Raw genomic sequence first — 23,629 nt, 5'->3', positions numbered from 1 at the left:
TTGATCAGGGCTATGGAGAGAGCGGGGGAGTGGGGTTGATCAGGGCTATGGGGAGAGAGTGGGGGAGTGGGGTTGATCAGGGCTATGGGGAGAGAGTGGGGGAGTGGGGTTGATCAGGGCTATGGGGAGAGGGGGGAGTGGGGTTGATCAGGGCTATGGGGAGGGAGTGGGGTTGATCAGGGCTATGGGGAGAGAGGGGGGGTGGGGTTGATCAGGGCTATGGGAGAGAGTGGGGGAGTGGGGTTGATCAGGGCTAATGGGGAGAGAGTGGGGGAGTGGGGTTGATCAGGGCTATGGGGAGAGAGTGGGGGAGTGGGGTTGATCAGGGCTATGGGGAGAGAGCGGGGGAGTGGGGTTGATCAGGGCTATGGGGAGAGAGCGGGGGAGTGGGGTTGATCAGGGCTATGGGGAGAGAGGGGGAGTGGGGTTGATCAGGGCTATGGGGAGAGAGTGGGGGAGTGGGGTTGATCAGGGCTATGGGGAGAGAGGGGGAGTGGGGTTGATCAGGGCTATGGGGGAGAGAGGGGGAGTGGGGTTAATCAGAGCTACAGGGAGAGAGAGGGGGAGTGGGGGTTGATCAGGGCTATGGGGAGAGAGTGGGGGAGTGGGGTTGATCAGGGCTATGGGAGAGAGTGGGGGAGTGGGGTTGATCAGGGCTATGGGGACAGAGAGAGAGTGGGGAGTGGGGTTGATCGGGCTATGGGGAGAGAGTGGGGGAGTGGGGTTGATCAGGGCTATGGGGAGAGCGGGGGAGTGGGGTTGATCAGGGCTATGGGGAGAGAGCGGGGGAGTGGGGTTGATCAGGGCTATGGGGAGAGAGTGGGGGAGTGGGGTTGATCAGGGCTATGGGAGAGAGTGGGGGAGTGGGGTTGATCAGGGCTATGGGGAGAGAGTGGGGGAGTGGGGTTGATCAGGGCTATGGGGAGAGAGTGGGGGAGTGGGGTTGATCAGGGCTATGGGGAGAGAGTGGGGGAGTGGGGTTGATCAGGGCTATGGGGAGAGGGGGGGAGTGGGGTTGATCAGGGCTATGGGGAGAGAGTGGGGGAGTGGGGTTGATCAGGGCTATGGGGAGAGAGTGGGGGAGTGGGGTTGATCAGGGCTATGGGGAGAGAGTGGGGTGGGGTTGATCAGGGCTATGGGGAGAGAGTGGGGGAGTGGGGTTGATCAGGCTATGGGGAGAGAGGGGGAGTGGGGTTGATCAGAGCTATGGGGAGAGAGTGGGGGAGTGGGGTTGATCAGGGCTATGGGGAGAGAGCGGGGAGTGGGGTTGATCAGGGCTATGGGGAGAGAGCGGGGGGTGGGGTTGATCAGGGCTATGGGGAGAGAGTGGGGGAGTGGGGTTGATCAGGGCTATGGGGAGAGAGCGGGGGAGTGGGGTTGATCAGGGCTATGGGGAGAGAGTGGGGGAGTGGGGTTGATCAGGGCTATGGGGAGAGAGTGGAATTGATTTGGAAGCGCTTTTCAAAGAGCCGACACAGACACAATGGGCCGAATGGCCTCCTTCTGTGCTGTATAGTTCTATGATTCTATAGTTGTTGGCAGATGTTGGAGCCAAATTTGTACACAGAAATGTCCCACAAGCAATGTCCCACAAAATGAATGACCAATGTATCTGGAGTATTGTTGGCCAGGACCCAGAGAAACTCCCTTCTCTTTCTGAGTAGTGCTAAGTATTGGTCTGAACAGATAGAAGGGACCTCAGTTTAACGGTACAGGAATGCGGGCACCTGTGACAATGCAGCGCTCCCCGTTTGTGTGTTGGTTGCACACAGAGAGGAGCAATTGCTGGAGTCGAAGAACATTAGTTATTAAACATCAGAAATGCACTTAGTGCTTAAAATGTTTTTGTTTGGGGAAGGCCAGAAGCAGGAGTTTCCTGTGCTCAGATCTGTCAGGTTGCACAGCAGGACCAGAGTTTAAGAATGGTGACTGAGATCTTTTGTGAGAGATGGCCTGTTCAGTCATCATTGCAGCTCTGCTTTATTCAAATGTTGGTTTGAATTGGATGAAAGGCGTCTCCAGTCAGAGAGTCTGTTTGATGGTAATGCGTGGCAAAGAGCGTTAGTGACAGATCACAGACAGAGTTATAACTATAAGCATCCAGAAAGTGTAATCACAAGCACTCCCTCTGCTCAGTAAACTTGCTGGCATGCTGCACCACTTTGTTACGATTATCCTATTCTTATAGTCCGTAGTAATGTGTAAATAGTATATATTATATATAACTGTATAATATTATTTAAGGGAAATGGGGAGATTTAGTTGCAGAAGCTGTTTGGAAAAGACTTAGGAAACAGGATACATGAGGTATCCAAATTTACAAGGGCTGACTGATGGACAGACAGGGAACAAGCAACGTGGAGAGTGGAGTAACACGTGGCTCTCGCGCGGGGAAAAAACCCTCACATTCGCATCATACGGAGGGCAGAGCCACACGTCTATATAAGGCAATGCTCAGCGCTCCTCGTGATCGGTAACTAATGGTCGTTATCCGGTACGTACTGACGTGTACAGGACTACTGTACAGTCAGGGTTGGTTTCTATTTCGTTACTGATGTAGTATTTGCTGCCAGTGATATAGTTATGTGATTGTGATGTTTGTGATGTCCCATTGTTGAATATCTTCCATTGTTGTGTTCCTTATATGCCGGGGAGTCGAGCGCTGCTCGGCCTTAATAATGAGCTGCTGTTTCTATCGAATGTATCCTCGAGTCTCTGGTCTTGTAGACAAGAAAAGGAGTAACTCCACTTCAGAGAGTAGCTGTTAACATTGGAGTCTACTCGTGCGAGCAGACACTCTGATTAGACATTCCAGTTACCGGGCATTGGAGGTAACTGGGAAAACCAGTCTGTGTGTGTGACTCTGACTCGGTTGAGTCACCTTTGAAATAAGGACTCACACCAACTGGGTTAGGAGAGAACAGAGGCCGCTTAGTACAAAAGCATTCCTAAAATTTGTACGTACATCAAGGAGTGAGAACCGTCGCAACTCGCGCCCTCCTTCACTGTGAGTAACCAGGCTTTCAGTCACTACAGTCACCAGAGTATCTGGAACTCTATCAACATCCCTCGTCTCAGACAGCCAACTTCCGTCTTCCCCCTAATTCCCACCTTGATCCTATTTCCACATCACTGTAACACACTTCAAAGAATTATCCTGCATGAAAGCGCAAGTTATTGGGACGTCCTCCCGACGTGAAAGGCGCTATACAAATGTAATCTTGTTGTTGTTATTGTGGATTTCCTAAACCAATCTGTGTGAAAATTAAGCAGCTGGTGCCTAGCAAATATGGTACATGGCATTTGACTTGGACCTCGAGTACATCAAGGTGGTTGACATGTCACAAGCTGTCCTATGAAGGCCCTCCCACCACGCTGAAGGCAGATGTCCACCAGATAGCTGATGAAGAAACTCTGAGGCTTGGGGCAAGACCTGCTGGCTGGAAGGCGGTATCTGGAGTCTGATTTAGTGACAGCAAGTTCGGACATCCAGCATCTGGAATCCACTTTGATTGGCTGCAGAGAGGTCAGCAGCTGCTGCTTAAACTCCGCAACTCCAATGCTGAGATGTGTTGCCCACCAGGAAGCTCGCAGGAGTTCCTGGTATCTACCATCCACATAGTGAGGGCTCAAACCTGCACTTGTCGGATGTTGAATGACCAATAGACATAGTTTTCCTTGGCTGGGGGGGTGGCGGGGAGGTAACCAGGGTATCCTTGGAGTTGAACTGGCTCCAAAGTAACATGCTGGACAACTGAATCTCGGAATCGAGCCAGTCCTCTGGGGGTCTCTAGTGCGGTTCCTGATCCAGGCGGGTCTGCAGTATTCCAGGGCACTGCTGATGACAGCACGGCCCAGCCTGGCTCATTGGCAGCACCTGGAAGTGCAGACTACTCATGGGGGTTAGGGAATCATCTCACTCGGCTCCCAGTAACCCTGCAGCGAAAGCCCTGATGGGTAGGGTGGTCCTAGCTGGACAAGCAGCGGGAAACATGACAGCTGTTTAGATTGTTTAAGTGACGCACACTCTGGGGGCCTCAGGTCTTGGCTATTGCCAACCTGCGCCTAATATTTTCTGGAATTAGGTAAACAGGATGTATCCCTCCAGGGAGAGAGAGAGAGAGTGCATTCCTTTCCAACAATCTATCTCTGGGATTTCCATGTGTAAATGGAAGTCATAGAATTTTCAGTTTGGTTTCAATAATCTTGGTGATGGTTTCCACATGTGTCAGACACCTGGCTGTCCAAACCAAAAATCACTGTGGGCAGTGCTGCCAGCACCAGGACTTGCTTCCAGTTCGCATCTACCAGCTTTCTTCAAGCTTCACCATTACTGACATGACCTCGTCACTGGGTCAAATTCCTCCCTTTTTGGGTCTGATTCAGGGTGCGGGGTCGTGTGGGTGACCAACGCAGCTGCTTAAAGCTGAAAAATTTGAGAATGAATGAAGAACATAAAAACAGCAACAATGAAGCTATTCTAAAGTCAGATTTTGAGATCCATTGCCCACAGATTGCCACAGAATGAATAGCTGTCTTTATGCTGGCTACAGTAGTGACTGTTACACAGATGGAATTCTCTGGATGGCTAGGCTTTGCATGTCAGCAATTAATAATAATCCTTGCATTTGATATAGAGCCTTATCACGTCTTCGAGACGTCTCAAAGTGCTTCACAGAATATACCGTAAAGTGAATTGACTATATATTTTGTGGGTGAAACGCGGCAGCCAATTGCGCACAGCAGCGTCCACAAACAGTCGTGGATTGAGTGACCAAATTATTACTGTTGTTTTTTCTTGAGGGATTATTATTAGGCATGTGGAGTAAGGAAACTTGCCCAGTGTTTTGCCCTGCCGGGAATCAAACCCATTTCTCTCGCTTGTGAGGCGAGTGCTCCAACCACTGAGCTACAGCACTCCACATGTTAGCTCTCCACATCCATCATGTGAATGCTGACGGGCCCAGGAGTAGTGCAGAAAGTAGTGAAATATGTTATAATAAACTGTAACTCCTGTCAGTGTAATCAGTAGACAGGCTCTGCTTAAATCTTTCTCTAATTCCCTGGGTTGCTGACTGTGGCCACAATACAGATTGGGATACAAATAGTGCATTATCATGTTGTCCATATATCTTAAATCACTTCGCAAGATTTTACTCTGAAAATAATAACTTCACTGGAGTATCAGCCTTGACTGGGATCTCAAAGTCCCAATGTGATGCTTGAACCCACAACCTTCTGAGTCAGGTGAGAGTGCTACCAACTGAGCCAGGCTGACACCTGGCGACTGAGCTTACTCCAGGGTGTGAACAACCCTTTACACCCCAATGGCAGGGACAGCTCAGAAGCAGGACTTCTGACACAGTTAGAGGCCACTATTTTGGTTACATCTGGTCAGGAGGGCTCTCTGTCAAGTGTGAGCTTCTCATCACTTCCAGTCCTGGTGGCTCTTAAGATGCCCAGGAATCCTCTGTCCAGTGGATTCATTCCCATTTGGATCAGCAAAGCGATTGGTGCAGAACATGTTACATTTGTAAAAAGAATATTCTGGACAGGAAATTGTTATTTAAATCAAGATTTCTGACTCAGTGCTAGAATGTTAGTGAGGGAGGCACCATGTGGGCAGTGGAGTTGTGGACCTGACCAGTGAGCTAGATGGCACACGACAATGGGCTTAAGGAGAGATGGACAGAGTAAAGAGGTTGGAGGGGTGGGGACAGAATAAAGAGAGAGGCTGATCAGTCTCTTTCTGTGCTCTGAAGTTTCTCTGAAATGTGTAGAAGTTACTGAGGCCAACTCCATATTGAAGCTATGTGAGTGATAGCGTTCAGGTTGTGAGATGCACATAGTGGGGAAGAGTGTGCAGAGTCTCACAGCGTGAATTTGACCCGGTAACGAGGTCATGTCAGTAATGGTGAAGCTTGAAGAAAGCTGGTAGATGCGAATTGGAAGCAAGTCCTGGTGCTGGCAGCACTGCCCACAGTGATATTTGTGTGAATGTCAGGAAAGTCCATTGGTCAGTGCCCTGGAACCACGAGTGTTCAGGAGGACAGACTGCACACAGGTTGGTGAGATCCATCCATCCACCCAAATATTGTGCGAGTGCAGTGATTGGAATAGAGGCCTGTGTTTGAGCTGCCCTGCCATTGGGGTTTAAAGGGCTGTTCACGCCCTGGAGTAGCATTGCTGGATGTTTCCTGGCCCTCTGCTCTTGGAGAGAGAAAAGTATTTAGTCTTGTGTTGACCTTTTGTCAATGTTACAGTGGTTCAGGATGGGTGGCGTCAGGGCCATTACTCATTCTCGTATTGTTTCAGTTCCAGATGTTTCCTTTAGAATTGAGATCTCAAAAAACAATTGGGAAGCTGTGCTGCTTGTCTCAGGAAGGCAGGATAAGCGGCTGAGCTCAAAATAGAAACACCTTTTCCACCAAGTGACATCTTTGGCTTGTGTTGTGGGTAAAATGGAACAAGCATTTTTAGCTGGCTTTTTGGAAACTTTTCCCACATGGTGGATTTATCCGTCGATCCACAAGGATTTCTGCAACAAGTGATATTCAGTCACTGTTGGACAGGATCCTGAAGCACCGCCCTGTTGGTGATTAGTGAGAAATTAAACACTCTGTTCCAAGAGAGTTCTGAGACACTCGGGCAGCTGTGCTGGGGTTTGGGGTTTTACTGGACACGGAGCTAGCTCCAGCCTGCAGCATGGTGCCTCGCACCACAGGTGGTTTACAGTCACGTCCTCCCAACATCAAAGGCGCTATATATACAAATGTAATTTTGTTGTGGTTGTTGTTGCTTCCTCACCTGTGGGAGATTAAATTAAGTTACAGCCCTAGGAAGTCATGTACACTGTCTAACCAGTCAGAAGTAACTTATTAGAAAAGGCATCGGTGAATCCACTGAAAAGCCACTGGATGGACCTTAATCTTCTTTTGCTAAGAACGTTCTTATGATTTTATGTCCAAGCCAAATGCCTGCTCCTTTACTGTTCCATTCTGTGTAGATATCTCTGCAAAACTCTACCAGGATAAGACACTGACCAGCATTGGGAAATGGAGCAAAATGAAGACTTTGAAGGCATTTACACTCACATTCTCACACGCTCATCACACTCACAGTCACATTCATTTTCACATTTTCACTCTCACAGTTTTACACTCATAAACACTCATACACAAACTCACACACAAACATGTTCACAGACATACTCACGCATACTCATGCACTCTCACGCATACAAACGCATTCATTCACACATAAACACAGACCCTCACCCACATTCTTACACACCACACCACATACAGGAAGTGGATGTGGGGTTGTGAAGTTTGTATAGATGTGTTGCTGAGTGTATATTACAATGCAGTGGCTTCCCCACAGGATGGGTTTCCCGTCCAGAATGCAGCACAGATGAAGTTTTGAGTTTCTGCTTTGATTTTGGCTCATTTGCAGCAGTTTGTTGAGGGAATATTTTTTCTGAGAAATTATTTTCTTCCCAGTTCCTTCCCATGGGTATGTCACCACCTCCATTCTCCAGGTCAGAATACTTTCCAGACTGGTCAGTGCCTCGCTGTATCCAGCCATTGTTGCCCAGGACAGAGAGAGTGACCGACAGACCGCTTGGTTTTATTTATTTCCGTGTCTCAGGTACAAGGGCCTGTACTTGGTGCTGTGGCTGAGACACAGTGTATAAACTGGTCAGTGCCTGGGTACCATCCAGACCAGAGCTCAGTACCTCATATTCCCTTTAGGTCAGTGAGCACTGCTGTTAGAAACCTGTTAAACACATTCCCAACATGTTGATGATGAGGGGAACACGGTATTTGGCATAACAACGACAACAACAAGATTACATTTGTATAGCACCTTTCACGTTGGGAGGACGTTCCAAGTCGCATAGGAGGAAAGGAAACTTCCAGAGGGCAGCTTTAGTATCGGAAGCTACGTGACATGAGGGAGAGTGAAGCCCCGGAAGAAAATGTATCCACTGAAGATTGTCATTGTTTGGTCAAAGTTCCCGGAAAAGATAAATGATAATAATCAAAAGGCTTCACAGAATTCACTGTAAAGCGTTGACAGTGTATCCTGAGGATCGAGTTCCTCATCCTCACCTTTAAAGCCCTCCATAGTCTTGCTCCTCCCTACCCCTGCGACCTACTTTTACCAACCTGTCTGTTCTCTCTGCTCAGCTGGCACTGTCCTGCTCCATGTCCCTGCCCGGCCCCCCCACCATCAGAGGTCAGGCCTTCAGCCTTTCCGCCCCCACCCTCTGGAACTTCATCTTGAAACACCTCCACCTCGATCCCTCTCTTGCCTCCTTCAAGGCCCTTCTCAAGACTTTCCTCTTTGCCCGTGCCTTCGGACACCCTCCCATATACAACCCCTTGCCCTCCACCCCACTTAACTCCAATCCCCAGCTCAGGTGCAAACACTTCAATGTCTAGTGCCTTCGGATGTCCTCCAGATATGAATAGTGCTATGTAAGTGCAATTTGTTGTTGTGTCTTGGTGGCTGTCTCGACTTTTTCATAGAATGGGTGTGGTGGTTACAGCTGCTGGAATGTCTTGTCTTAAGATCAGAACAGCATTCTGTTGGCTGTGGCCACAATCAGAGGGAGGCGACACTCCAAAGCTAACCAACACAACATGTGGCTGGAATCTTCACTCGGACCTGTAATCATCCTGAGCTGCTGAGGCTGGCTCCTGCAGGCCTGGCCCCAAACTGCCCCAGTTCACCCTGGGTCAGCAATCCATTTCATTTAGAATAGTTACATCAGCTTTTTACTTCTCATTTGGAACCAGCAATGAAAAGAGATTTGATTCTGTGAATACCAGTGTAAGTCGGATTGGAGAACATTGTGTTCCAACCTCTTGTACAGGAACTGAGGTGCTGTGGACAGAAAGAGAGAATCTTTCCACTTAGAGATTTTGTCTTCATGAAAATGTGTTTGGTTAAAAACTCCATGATTCACCAGCACAAGTAATGCTAAATGACACTAAAGTGTCATACACGCTCATCGCCTTCTCGAAACAAAACCAAGGTCAGTGTCATTAACACGCACTAATTTTGTTTAGTTCTGCCAAAGAGAAGATTGAGTCAATGCTTTCTAACCCACTGGAATCAGGGCTGAGATTCAGCAAGTGTGCTGTGAGTCTGGGGTGAGGGTGAAGCTGTAAGCACAACTGCAGGAAACAGCTTTTGGAATAAGGTCAACATTTTGTTGAGCTGGTGGCCAGGCTAGAGACCGTAAATACTTTTCTTGGCTAGGATGGAGGAAGCCATTCCCTGATTATTATCACCATTGTAAAACAGTACTTTGCAGTTTGTTACTTTTGCTGAGATTATTTTAACTGTTTGATAAACCAGCCACATTTCAAATAAGCAAATCCCAGCTGTGAATCTACATTGTTTCTGGGAACAAAGTTGAAATAGGAACCAGTTCAGACCAATGTCTAAAATGATTCCTGTTTCCCAGGTTCAACCTTGTCCGTTCACAGAGGCAGGGCATTGCAAGATCACGTTTTTCTTTGTGCAGGAGTTTTCTTTTAATTTTCTGTGGCCTCCTATTGCTGGGTGTGGTTCAAGGGCACTGGTTGTCTTCCATTCAAATGACCATTGTTCATGTTCACTGGAATCCCTTAGCATAGTGGTTAGCACACTTGCCACACAAGCGAGAGCACACGGATTCTATTCCCAGACGGGGCAAAACCTTAGGCAAGTTTCCTTACTCCAAATGCCTCTGTTTACCCAGCAGTAAGTAGGAACCGGTAGGTGATAGATGCGAGCTGGAAACAAGTTCTGTGAAATAGTTTGTGTCAGACTGCCTGGTGCAGTGACTCTCACCTCTTGAGTCAGAAAGTTGGGGGTCAAGCCCCACGTCAGGACATGATGTTAGCTGACATTACAATGCAGCACTGGGGAGGGGGTTCCATTGTTGGAGGTGCTGTCTTTTGGATAGGACATTAAACCAAGGTCCCATCTGCCTGTTCAGGTGGATGTTAAAGATCCTATAAGCACTATTCAAAAAGAAAGGAGTTTGTCCCAGGGTTCTGGCCAACCAGCCAACCGGCCCCCCAAATAAATGTGGTCACTCACCCCATGGCTATTTGTGGGATGTTGCTGTGCACAACTGGCTGCCGAGGTCATCCACAAAACACATCAATCCATTTTGCAATATGTCCTGTAAAGTGCATTGAGATGTCTCAACAACATGATGTCGATGTCTCAACAGGTGCTATATCAAAGGCAAGAGTTATTATTATTATGTATGAAGCTTGGCAGTGATTGTCAGCAGGTCATTCGACTGTATAGGGCGTGACAGCCAGCCTGGCTTCTCCCTCCTTGTTGACGGGGATGATGAGCAGGAGTCTGGTTGGTTTTCCCTTAGCAAATTCTGGGAAGGCTGTGGCGAATTCAGCTTCCCCAATTGAGGCCAGCAAACACTGGGATTGGAACCAGGGAGCTCAGCTTTACCATCAGGGCCACTCCCTCCTGAATGCAATAATTTATAGCAGGACACAAAGCTGTTCCAAAGCAAGGCCAGAGCATAACAACAGGAAGTCAACAAAGCAGGAAGGTCTTGGTTATACTGACTTGTTGTGAGGCACTTTGGTTGATATTTGCTTCCTTTCCTGCATCCAGAGCTGATTCACCAACATCACCCCAAGGACACAAGGAAGATTTACGGGAAATAAAATAAAATGTCCATCCGATTAAAGACTTTCGGGATTTTTTGTTTTGCAGATCAGATTGTGCAGTAGATATGACCGGTGTCTGTGGTGTGGATGTATCTGAGGGCTGTTGTTCGTGTTGTTCAGTGGTTGCCAAGTTCAGCGACTTCTGCTTCTGAGAAGTCTGTTTCCAATTGTTTTGTTTCCAGAATTGAAGTTGTTGGAAATGTACATTACAGAGAGAATGGCCATCCATTGTGAGCTCTTTGGGTCAGCACTCCCACTGCTCATTGCTTTCATAACTGTTACTGTGAGAAGAATTTACTGAATTAAAAATTGGTCCAAGTAAAATTCCTTCAGTCAATAGACAATAGTCTATTGTTTTATCCAACATTACTGCTGTAGTCAGCCGGCAACTACATCAATGTACCACGTCGGAGGAAAGAACAAATGGAGTTGCTTTTCCCACCTCCACAATAACCACTGAGTACAGTAAGGTTTCAATGTACATTAGGACATGGGAGAGGACAAACTGGTCCCAGACCCTTCCTGTGTTAAAGCTGGCTACAAGAAGACATTGAAGGCCCCCCCCTAACATGTATCCCCCGTCCCCCAACATTAAACATCCCTTACAATGTGTGAAGATTGGGAAGTGAGCAAAGCATTGAATCCAGTCAGTGAGTCTGCTTCAGGATAGTGATCCATGTGGCTACATTTCCTCTTTATTTCTTGCAGACAAAGCCTCCTGGGCAATCAATCACCCAGTGCATTCATGACATTCTGAACATTTCAAGGGAGTGATGGCAGGAGCAGCGCGACTGAACCTGAGTATCCCAGGTAAGTATCTCTCACCCCAAATCCTACCCAAACAACCCATTCAACCTAAAACTGTACTGCAACCCCACTCTACCACATAACTCAGCCCCAAACTGAACTCTGCCCACCCCACCCTCAACCATACACTCAACCCCATTCTCAACCATACCTTCAACCCAGTCCAAATCCTACCCAAACTAACCCCTAAATTAACCCAAATTCTACCTCCAACCCAGCCACAACCTCAACCCCAAACACTAGGTAGAAGGTGACTAAATAATTATTTATTTCAATCCTATAAGGTTCTAGAGATTTGTTGTGATTTATTGTTATCTATAAGACAAGTAAATACATTTTCTCTCCTATCACCAGATCTGGGAAGTAACGCGTTGTACCAGGTGGGGGTTAGTCAGAGGAGCCCCTACGCTGTTGAGACACCCTATGGTTTCCAGTTAGATTTGGACTTCCTTAAATACGTTGATGATATTCAGAGTGGCAATACCTTGAAGAAGTTAATTCACAGGAGGCCAAAGGTCAAACCATCCTCAAGCAACAAAGCCTGGAGCGGTCAGAGCAGCGGGTGGACCTCCACCGAGTCGCTGTCTTCCACAACCAGTGAGGACATCCAAGGTTCAGCCACAACACCAAAAGCAAGGAGTCAGCAAGGCGGGTGTGAGAACCAGGAACCTATAACAGCAGTGTCACCACTGCCAGACAAGCATCTGCTGCCGCCTCCGTCCCCCGGATTTCTGCGCAACCTTCGTGTGGAGAGGACATTGCTGGAGACCAGCCGGAGGCTGCAGCACCAACACCTGAGTACTGAAGACTGTCAGAGGATAAAGATGCTGAGCACTGCACCCAGACCAGCCGGCACTTCGAGTGGCCACAGACAGCTGTCCCCCAGCATGTATCACCACACCTTCCTGGGAAATGGCGAGTCACATGCCCACTCCAGTCCAGCCTTCTTCACATTCAGCCCATTGAGTTCAGGAAGAAGCTCTCCAGTCCCCAGCATCACCCCAGCCCACCTGCAGCACATCCGGCAGCACATGGCAGCAGGCCTGAGGAGGCTGAAGGAGTTGGAGGAACAGGTGAAAGGCATCCCGCAGCTGGAGAGGAAACTGAGTGCGGTGGAGGAGGAGAAGCGGCAGCTGTTGTCGGAGCTAAAGCAGAGGAAGGTTTGTGACTGCGGGCAAGCCCTCGGCTTCCGCCAGCGCTCCTACAGTACCAGCAACCTCTCTGGGGAGAGCTCCCAGGGCAGCACTGTGCCAGCACATGTCAACAACATAAAGAGGACAAGTAAAATCAGAGAACTCAGACAACTGACTGAGAAGCTGGCGACTCTGGAAAGACATGGAAAAGGTGGCAAAGTCAGAGCTGTTTCCAATGTGACACACAGGTCAGTGAGTGTGGGCGGTGAGGAGCAGATGGACCAGGTTGTGTTCTATTACAAGTCAAACAGGCCTTGTTGGGATGTAGCGGTTGGAGCTGAGCTGGAGGTGAGAGATGCCAGCGTTGGGGTTGTGGAATCCTCGCTGGGACTGACCACAGAAGCACAGGAGGAAATAGAATTTTTACAACAAATTATTGACCGACAAAAAGACAATATGTCCATGATGGAGACAGAGCTGGAGGAGAGCAGTAATGAACTGCATACATTCAGGCTAAAGGTAGCAGCTTTCACCTCCAGAAAGATGCTGGATGTAGGAGTGATGGTCCAGCCCACAGTGGCTGACGCCAGTCTGGAAGCCAGGGTTTCTGTAGTCAGTCGAGCAGTGGGTGGTGATGACTGCATCACAGATGGCTCTGTGGATTGTGGTCTGCAAAGCAAAGCAGTCAATTGTGTCTCGCACGTAACAGAGGTTTCAGTTGATCAAGATTCTCCTATTATGGTAAAGGAGGAGGCTGCACACAGAGTGCGTGGTGAGAGCACCTCCAAGGCCTCACTTAGAAACGAGGCGGCCAGAGATGTGTTGCCGAGTGTTTGTAGAGATAGGGAGATGGGTGCAAGTCTCAGAGAGCAAGGAGCAGCCTGCAGCCCGACTTTAGAATTAAGAGACTGTGACTCCAAGCAAATCAATAAGGACAGTGTGACCGTGGAGAATCAGATCGTAGTCAAGTTCTACAGCTCATCTCAACAACTTGTATGTGGGGGAGGGGCAAATACTGAAGAGAAGAGATCGGATCAGGATCAGACCGGCACTGCCAAGAGGACAGAGGCTGGCGGCCCCAAAGGTGAGTGCTCCTAAGGGTTAGGAAATGTTTGGTTCTGGTAGCCCTGCCCTGACTAAGTCTGACTGAAGGTCTGGCCTCACCAGTGGGTGGCGCGTGGAGGAAATGAAAGTTATTGTGGTTCCACTGAATGCACAAGAAATGATGCCTGTGACGGAGCCTGAGTGAGTGAGTATGGCTGTGGTGTCATTATGCTGTTTTCTCTTTCTGACAGGAGTGTTGAAATCCATCATGAAAAAGAATAACGGGTCGTGCAGAGAGTCCAACGGCACCAGAAAAAATCTGCAGTTTGTTGGTCTAAATAGAGAGTAAGTAAAGGTGTCCAAGGTGTCTGGAGAGATATTCAACACTTGTGAATAGTGTTTTCTTTTGGGATTTACAAGTCATACAAATGGTTTCACTTCAGCGCCTTGGGACGTCCTCCCGACATGAAAGACACTAAATACAAATGTAATTTGCTGTTGTTGAAATGAAGGTTTACAACAACTTGCACTTATATAGCACTTTTTACATGGGTTAGTCTCAGAGCACAAAACAGTGGAGGAGCATAACGCAGAGCCCGAGCGAGGGAGGAGGTGACTGTAAGCACGGTCAAAGAGGAAGGTCTTCAGGGCTGAAAAAGGGGAAGGAGAGAGTAGGTCAGAGAGATTAGGGGATAGAGGTCTAAAGTTTCGGGGCATAGTGGCTGAAAGCATGGCTGCCAATGGTGGACAAGGGACAAGCAGGAGGCTGGAGCCAGCCGAGCGGAGGTGGCGGGTGCTGGAGTGAAGAGTAAGCAGGTTGGAGAAGTAGGGAGGTGCCAGGACGTAAAGGGATTTGTAGACGAGGGTGAGGATATTGAAGTCAATCAATCAGGCAGGAGATGTCTGAGAGGAAGGACCACGGTTTGGAGAGGGAGGTAGATTAGGGAAATTCTGAAGTAGAGACCGACAGGGTGAGGTACGGGGTGAGATGCTCGAAGGATAGGAAGGAGCTGGGGGCATAGAGATAGACTGAAGGAGATGAGGGCCACCCCACCAGCGCTGGGAGAGGGTGGGGAGGGCGGGCAGGGGTGTGGAGTGAGCAGGTGGGGAGGCGTCGCTGAGGGGGAAGTGGGGGCAGACAGGTTTCTGTAGCAGATAGTGAAAGCTTTCTTTGAAAGGGAGCAGACATTTTGGAACGTGTTGTGAATAGGGGCTGGCATGGGAGAGAGTAGGGCAAGGGGTTTGGAGGGCTTGTAGATTGTGGGGGGAGAACGACTGTCAAGTATGAGGTGGGAGAGTTGGGAAGGATGTGGATGACAAAAGGGGGTACCTTTTAGAAGTGGGGCTTGTGGAGAGTGTGGTGGGAAGGGGCAGTTGGGGTGGCTGCTCTGGGACGACCATTAGTGCGTGCCATGGTGAGCCTGGGGGAGGATGGCCAGGCGGGAGCAGAGGGAGATTGTGGGAGGGTCCAGGAGAGAGAGAGAGAAGGCGAGGGCGGGAGGAGAGAGCTGAGTGTCGTTTGGAGGTGGGGAGAGAGAACTATTCTGTCAATCAGTTATTTAGCTCTGGAGTTGGGAGTCATTTTGTGGATCGTTCCCTCGGGTCAATAAATGGGAGGAGAATCCAGGAGAGAGGACAGTAGCTGCTCTCGGCCATGTGCGGTGGCTGCTGTGGCTGCCCGTGTGCAGTGCTGCAGTCACACAGGGCAATTATGGTTTGGAATTAGATACGAGAGCAGCTCGAGTGAGGAGCTGAGCGATGCCGAGACCCCCGCTGACAGCTCAGACAGCTCGGGGGAGGAGACCACCGAGGAGAAACAGCGGCTAATAACACAGCGGAGAGAAGAGCAGACTGTGGATGAAGAGGAGGTGAAAGAGAAGTAAGAAATCCTCCATTTGTTTGTTTATATTCTTTGTCACATAAAATGATTGAGATATTCACCCAATCAAAATCTGTTATATTTGATTGTCTGTAGCCCATTTGTCATCTCGACACACACACAGACGCACACAATAACAACAAGATTACATGTGTATAGCGCCTTTTACGTCAGGAGGACGTCCCAAGGTCTGGACAGTGACAGCATTTCAGACCCGAACTGAGGTCGTGGGGGGAGAAGGGAGGAAACACACAGGACTGACTGGGTTCAGAGGTTTACCTTCAGCTACAAGGTCCACAACCCAGCCTCCAGCTCCACCCACAGTACAGCCTGTGACACACCTGCTGTGAGTGTGTGTGAGTGTGACAACACACCTGTTGTGAGTGTGTGTGTTTCCTAGTAGGTATTTGCAATTCTTCTTCAGAGACATGAAATTCCACCTGGTCTGAGCCTAAAGACCATTTTGTCATCAAATATCAGATCATATAAAACTGTAGAGGACTCTCGTGTTCAGACTGGAATTGGAAGCTGATTTTCTGCAGTTTGTAATAAGAATCGGCTTCCAGATTAACACTGAATTTATGACTTTTCCACAATTCTCATTTTAGGATATAATGGTCTTTAGGCTGAGATCAGCTGAAATCTAGCCCCCCGCACCCACCCCCCCCACCACTTCTAAGTCCTTCCCAGCCCCCCACCCACCCCACCACCAGCTGTGAAGCACTTTGGGACATCCTCTAGATGTGACAGCCGCTGTGTAAATGTCAGCTGTATTGTATTGTGTGGCAGTGACAAGTTATTTTGCTGCAGATTTGAGCTGAGTCTGAAGATGAGGGAAGTTTGTCTGATCTTGAAGAACCATTTCAATGACCAAAGTCCAGCAACAACAAGCAAAGAAGTGGTGAGTTTCCCAATGTTTTATCCAGTGCGAAGCTCGGAGCCTCTCTCAGCTCCTCATCCCATCACCGCTATTACTGACATGAGCGCTGAACACCAACACCCTGGGGGGGGGCAGCAATGTGGGGGAGAGGCAGTAAGTGGGGTGGGGGGGTGCTCTGTTAAATCACAATAATTGTGCATTCGATACAAGGCGTAAAGACACAATATACAAAGATATAAAGACACAAAACAAAGTGCGGCAATCAATGTTTGCCTCCAAAAGAAAATACACTTTACAGTAAATCCTGCAAAAAGGGCTTTAAGATGTCTCAATGAGGTGATAAAGCACTGTATAAAGGCAAGGATTATCATTATTATGAAGTGAGTGATCTATTTATCTGAGAAATTACTGGGCAAGAAACCCGGAGAAACTCCTTTCCTTTTCAAATAGTGTCATGGGATTGTTAATGTCCACCTTTGTGATGTTGCAGATCCCCAGTTTAAACTTGCTGCAGCATGAATGGTTCCGAATCTCCAGCCAAAAGTCGGCCTGCCCTGACACTGTGGCCGGTTACCTAATGGCATTCTCAGAGATGTCTCCGGCAGTCCTGAGGCACGTGGTTAACCTGTGTGACGGCAACGGCAACACAGCCCTGCACTACTGCGTGTCTCACTCCAACTTCCAGACGGCCAAACTCCTGCTGAACACCGGTGAGTGAATTGAGCCAAACCCCTGCTAAACACTGCCTCACAATGTTGTCAGATCTGATCATCTCTGTCGCTGCTTCAGATGCTGCTGTTAATGCTGGTGAGGCTGTAGCTACAATACTGTCCTGTTTCTGAGACTCCCACTTTCAGAAAAATGACCAGACCATAGAGGGGGGAGAGCAGGGAAGACACACAACAATGATACCAGGGATGTGAGGCTTCACTATGGGGGAAAAACAAGAAACTGAGGCTGTTTTCACTAGAAAAAAACTCTGAGAGGAGATATTCACAATAATGAGGGTTTTTTATAAAGTGAATAGGGAGAAGCTATTTCCACCAGTTGGTATCTGGACGACATCAATTTAAGATCATCATGAAGGAAACATTGAGGTTGAATTGCAGGTAAGCGCTGGTGTTGGCTGTTGTGGTGGACTCTCGCTTGATGTCAGTCTCTGGGAGGTCAGTGTCTGACAGGACCGCAGCCGATGAGAAACCATGTTTATGCTGAACCTCTGGGACTGTCACAACAGGAAATGACACAACAAATGCCTTCGCTGCCCCGGGCCGCTGAGCTGTGCCTCCCAGCAGCAGGGCCTGGCTCCTGAGCTGTGCCTCCCAGCAGCAGGGCCTGGCTCCTGAGCTGTGCCTCCCAGCAGCAGGGCCTGGCTCCTGAGCTGTGCCTCCCAGCAGCAGGGCCTGGCTCCTGAGCTGTGCCTCCCAGCAGCAGGGCCTGGCTCCTGAGCTGTGCCTCCCAGCAGCAGGGCCTGGCTCCTGAGCTGTGGCGTTCAGGCAAGGCCTGAGCCGGTCACTGCTGCCAGCGGAGAGGTCACAGGCCTGTCCTTCAAACCAGATGAGATCAATAGGCTGGGCTTTAACACACTGAAACACACTCAAATAGACTCACACCCTGCGATCTCTTCCCAGAACTGGGGCCAACACAAAGCAGAAATGTATGAATATGCTTAGCTTATCCTCAGGAAGATAATTTATAACAGGAATCAGTGTACAGGGACTGGGGAGGGACCCGGCTCAAACAGCCACTGAGAGAGGAGGAGTTTGGAATAGTTGGGAGCCCAAAGTACAGCTAATCACGTGCCTGTAACTTGCTGTAGTTTATCGTCCTAATGGTGTTCAATGGGGAAGGTCGGCCCTCACATGTGAGTCTCATTCTGCCTCCTGCTTCCCCGCCGTACTCTCTCCTGCCCTCCTGCCCTAGAGATCATCCAGGAGCCTGAGCGAAACACTGGATGTCACCTCCCTTTTTTGGGGGTCAGCTGGGTGACCTGTGGAAACCCATCACCATGCTTAGGAGTATCCAAACCAACCTGAGAATTCCCTGCATCCCACCTATACATGGAAATCCCAGAGATATTTATTGGAATGGAATGCGCTCTCTCTCCCTGGAAGGACGCACCCTGCGTGCCTAATTCCGTTGAGTAAGATTTCCCGCTGCTTGTCCAACTGAGAGCTGATAGGGCTTTGGCTGCAGGGTTAACAGAAGCTGAGTGGGCTGATTCCCAGCCTCCAGTGACTGGTTGGCCCCTCCAGGTCCTGCCGATGACCCAGGCTGTGTTGTGCTGTCATCAGCAGTGTATGCCCTGGAATACAGCTGTAAGAGATTTGGATGGAGACAACCAATATGGTTGTGTAATAATCCAATATTTATCAAGTAAGTCACACAAGCTGTAACTGAGACAATAGATACAGTAAAATTGATATTACCCGATTCCACTGGGAAGAAGCGTTGACTCTCTACAACGATCTCTAACTATTCCAAAGTTGCCTCTTTCGTTTCATATCCCAATCCAGCCCACGTGAACCTTACAAGTAAAAATGGAGTTCAAAGGTGTTTTGTCCAATCATCTCCACAGTTTGATTAAACAATCATATTTCCAAACTGGTTTAGCCAATCAACAATAACAACTTAATCTTATATAGCGCCCTCCACGCAGGGCAGCGTCTCAGAGCTTAGCAGTGGTGGAGCCTGACTCCGGGCCGGGGGAGTGGGTAGGTGACCATAAGCACTGTCAAACAGGAAGGTTTTCAGGTGGGCCTTGAAAAAAGGAGGAGAGGGGTCAAGGCGGAGGGATTGAGGGAGAGCGTTTCAGAGTTTCGGGGTGTAGTGGCTCTGATGGTGGGGTGGAGGGTGTGAGGGATGAGCAGGAGCCGGTGCCAGTCGAGTGGAGGTGCCGGTTAGTGGATTGGGGAGTGAGGAGGTTGGAGAGGTTGGGAGGTGCCAGGGAGTGAGAGATTTGAACACGAGTGTGAGGATCTTGAAGTTGACTTTACTCACACACGGGAAGCCCCAAAGGTCATCAGATAGCCTCACAAGAATTTGAGAGTCTCTTGAAAAAACCCAACACCAAAATGTGAAGTATTTGGTTTAGTAGTTAATTCTCTTCCCCCGACACCTTGACATTGCAAACTTCTTTCCAGATCTGTTGGGAGCAGACTGACACCAAAAGGTACATCAGTCAAGACAATGTCTTTATAAGCAAAATAACACATGTGAATGCTGCCCTTTGGGATCTTTCTTAGCTGATTGCAGAATGTTTTTATCAACACAATCGCATTTATCAACACAATCATTCTGTTTACTTGATGACATATCACCAAATACACAGACCTCAAAAGGAACTCTCTCACATTAATTGATTAATTGATTAAACATCAATCAATCAATCAATCAATCAAAGTTTCTCTATCAATTCTTGAATATAAATTGAGGTATTAAACAATGATTTTAGCCAGGATCTTACAGCAAGTAACAACAACAACTTGCACTTATATAGCGCCATCCACGCAGGGTAGCGGCTCAGAGCGCTTAACAGTGGCGGAGCCTGACTCCGAGGGGGAGGGGGGAGGTGGCCGTAAGCACGGTCGAACAGGAACGTTTTCAGGTGGAATTTGAAACGGGAGAGACGGGGCAAGGCGGAGGGATTGAGGGAGAGTGTTCCAGAGTTTTGGGGCGCAGTGGCTGAAAGCACGACCTCCAATGGTGGGCGGAGGGTGCGAGGGATGAGCAGGAGCCGGTGCCAGTTGAGCGGAGGCCCCAGGTAGTGGATTGAGGAGGTTGGAGAGGGAGGTGCCAGAGAACGAAGGAATTTGAACACGAGAGTATGAGGATCTTGAAGTCAATCCGTTTGGTGATGTGGAACCAGTGGAGCCTGGACCAGAACTGGTGAGATGTGGGTACGGAGTTTGGTCGGGGAAGTACACGGGCAGCAGAATCTGAATGAGCTGATCTCTTGAATAGTGGAGCTGGGGAGACACTCATCCAGGCCCTGATGTCTGCCAGACAAGCCGATGGAACATCAGGGGGACCTACAGACAATACTGGAGGAGACAAAGTAGATTTCTGTGTCACCCGCAAACGTGGAAGTTTACCCTGTATCTGCGGATGACATCGCCCAGAGGGAGCTTATAGATAAGGAAATGAAGAGGCCAAGGATGGAGCCCTGGGGTACCCCGCAGGTGAACAAGCGCATGCAGGAGGAGAAACCACTTGCCGAGATGAAATAGAGGCGGTTGGTTAAGTAGGACTCAAACCATGCGAGTGAGATCCCACTAAGGTGGAGTCCTGTAGCTCAGTGGTTAGAGCACTTGCTTTGCAAATGAGAGACCTGAGTTCAATTCCCGACAGAGGGCGAAACCTTGGGCAAGTTTCCTTACTCCACACAGAGCCTAATAATAATCCCTCCAAAACTAAAAACAATAATAAATTGGTCATTTTCAATCCATGACTGTTTGTGGGACATTGCTGTGCGCAATTGGCTGCCGCGTTCGACCACAAATATACAGTCAATTCACTTTACAGTGTATTCTGTGAAGCGCTTTGGGACGTCCTCCCGACGTGAAAAGCGCTATATCAAATGCAAGGATTATTATTATTATTATGAGGGAGGAGAGGTGGTGGAGGAGGATGGGGTGGTTGATTGTGTCGAACACAGCAGAGAGATCCAGGAGAACCAGGAGGCAGAAGGAGCCCCGGTCACAGATAGAGAGGACATTGTGACTTTGACAAGCGCTGTCTCTGTGCTGAGGGCAGTCGGGGCAGACCAGGGGCTCGTGGAGGAGTGGAGGGAGAGGTGTGACCAAAGTTGATCTGCAACAATGAGTTCCAGGACTTTGGCAAGGAAGGGCAGGTTGGAGACGGGAGTGTGAGAGATTAGAGGGATCAAGGGTGGGGTTTTGAGGAAGGGTGTGATGACAGCGGTTTTCGGGGGGAGTGGAACAGAGCCTGAGGAGAGAGACTGGTTGACCGTGTCAGACAGCAATGGGGAGAGTAGGGGAGTTGAGTGACCAGCTGCTGGGTGGGGAGGGGGTCGAGGCAGCAGGTGGTGAACTTCATCCGGATGATTGTGGCTGAGGGGGAGGAGGGATAAATGGGGGCAAAGGAGTGTAAGGAGGGGGGAGTGGCAGGAGCTGTGGCGGAGGGAGAAGGCAGTGTGGATAAATTGGTCATTTCAATCCATGACTGTTTGTGGGACACTGCTGTGAGCAATTGGCTGCCGCATTTCACCCATAAATATACGGTCAATTCACTTTACAGTATATTCTGTGAAGCGCTTTGAGACGTCGAGAAAACGTGAAAAGCACTATATCAAATGCAAGGATTATTATTAAGGATAGTCACTAGTTGGTCATTTAACATCCAACAAGGGTGGGTTTCATCTTCACTAGGTGGATGGAACTCCCTGCGAGCTTCCTGTTGGGCAACACAGACACAGCATCTACCTGCCCACAGCTCAGACACACGTCCCTTCCCATTGAGCGATGGTTCCACCAGTTGAAGGTGTGGAGTTTAAGCAGCAGCTACTTGCCTCTCTGCAAACCAATGAAGGTTGATTCCAGGCGCTGGATGTACTAACGTGCGTTCACAAACTCAGACTCCAGTAGCTGTCGCCCAGAAGCCTCAGAGTTTCCTCATCGGCTATTGGACGGACATCTGACTTTGACGTGGTGGGAGGACCTTTACGCTTGTGACACACCAGCAACCTTGACGATCTAGACAATGCCGTGTACCAGGCTTGCTCAGTACCAACTGCTCAAATCAGGTCCTCGTGTCATGCCATGTTTGGCAAATAGACGTGTCTACTGTGAAGCCACCTCTGCCTCCAGTGACAGGTTGGTGTAGGGTGGAGCCCTCCCGCCCTCCAGCCACTTCCCGTTTTTGCCACAAATCCATCTCATTGCCTAATGCTGGACTTTGCAGATGTGCTGGAGGAAGCCTCTTTGCTGCAGCTCCAGGAGCTGAGGATATGGATGAGATTTCACATGTGGTTTGGACACAGATACTGTATCCCAAAGAAATAGATGGTAAAATCGTCACAAGAGATTTTCAGTTTGTCCCTTCACTCCCCATATTTCAGCAGAATGGTCTCGTGCGCTGTAACATTGCAGGAACCTGAGGTGCAGGGTGGCCAGAAATTAAAATACTGTATCTGTACCAAATCAACCAAATACTAGCCCAAAAGTAGCCCAATGTTGTACTGTGTGTTGCCTCCTGTGGCTAGCAGAGTGGCTGATTTAGCTTTAGTGTTTTTGAAACTGTCTTGAAAAAACGGTTTGTAGGTTTAAATTCTCACCAAAACCTGGGTCACCCCAGGCGACACCTTCCCACTAGTCGAGGCCACACCTCCAGGTTACACCTTTCACCAAACCCCACGGCCTAATCGCAGTGGCGGTGGTGTGGCTCTCATCTCCCGGTCCCCCCTCGGCCTTTCCCCTTGCTCCTCCAGAACCTTCCCCTCCTTTGAACACCTTACCCTCCACCACACCCTCCATGCTTTCCCTCAAAATCCTCCTTATTTACCGTCCCCCCAAGCCTTCGCCCACCTTCCTCTCAGACATCTCCACCCTCCTATCTTCTCTCTCCCTCTACTCTGAACGCCTCCTAATCTTAGGCGACTTCAACCTCCACTTCACACCCTCCTGCTCTACCTCTGCCAACTTCTCCTCCCTCCTCTCTTCCCCTAACCTCTCCCTCTCATCCACTCCCCCACCCATGACCGTGGCCACCCCCGTGACCTGGTGATCATCCGGGGCCTCACCGTCTCGGATATCACCATTGTCGATAAAGCCATCTCGGACCACCACTTTGTCTCTCTCAACAGCTCAGTACCCCTTCCCCTTTCCCAACCCTCCACCATTACATACCGTCCATGGAAAAAAATTTCCTCCCTCTCCCTCTCCACTGCCCTGGAGGCATCTGAACTCCTACACCTCTGGCCCTCATTGACCGATCTCCCCTCCTCACTCTCCTTTCTCCACAACTCCCTTTCCTCCATTCTGGACTCCGTTGCCCCCCTCACCTCTCGAACTGCCTCATACTCTCATAAATCCCCCTGGTACACCAGCCATCTCCGTTCCCTCAAGGCACAAGTGCAAGCTGCCGAACGCACCTAAACCAATTCCAAACTAACGGTCCATCGCTTCACCACAACAAGACCTACTGCTGCGCTCTTGCCTTCGCCAAA

At 49.2% G+C, this 23,629-nt stretch overlaps 1 protein-coding gene across 1 annotated transcript; it reads left to right on the top strand.

Moving 5' to 3' along the window:
* Positions 1 to 11,395: 11,395 nt before the first annotated feature.
* Positions 11,396 to 17,231, top strand: LOC103191232 (KN motif and ankyrin repeat domain-containing protein 1). Its single transcript, XM_007912200.2, has 6 exons — positions 11,396 to 11,510; positions 11,862 to 13,724; positions 13,936 to 14,029; positions 15,411 to 15,563; positions 16,374 to 16,464; positions 16,934 to 17,231. The coding sequence occupies exons 1-6, from the start codon at positions 11,474 to 11,476 to the stop codon at positions 17,159 to 17,161; spliced, it is 2,466 nt and encodes an 821-aa protein (XP_007910391.1). The 5' UTR covers positions 11,396 to 11,473; the 3' UTR covers positions 17,162 to 17,231.
* The last annotated feature ends 6,398 nt before the right edge of the window (positions 17,232 to 23,629 follow it).

This window comes from Callorhinchus milii, unplaced genomic scaffold, assembly GCF_018977255.1.
Source record: "Callorhinchus milii isolate IMCB2004 unplaced genomic scaffold, IMCB_Cmil_1.0 Scaffold21, whole genome shotgun sequence".
Classification (NCBI taxonomy): domain Eukaryota; kingdom Metazoa; phylum Chordata; class Chondrichthyes; order Chimaeriformes; family Callorhinchidae; genus Callorhinchus; species Callorhinchus milii.
The sequence above is the reverse complement of the archived record's forward strand: the minus strand, read 5'-3'. Positions and strand labels throughout refer to the sequence as shown.

Bases quoted from the DNA above. Each gene is read 5' to 3' on its own strand.
- LOC103191232 (XM_007912200.2), top strand. From the start codon at position 11,474: ATGGCAGGAGCAGCGCGACTGAACCTGAGTATCCCAG. The intron at 11,511-11,861 runs GTAAGTATCTCT...TCCTATCACCAG, and splicing joins ACTGAACCTGAGTATCCCAG to ATCTGGGAAGTAACGCGTTG. The intron at 16,465-16,933 runs GTGAGTTTCCCA...GTGATGTTGCAG, and splicing joins CAACAACAAGCAAAGAAGTG to ATCCCCAGTTTAAACTTGCT.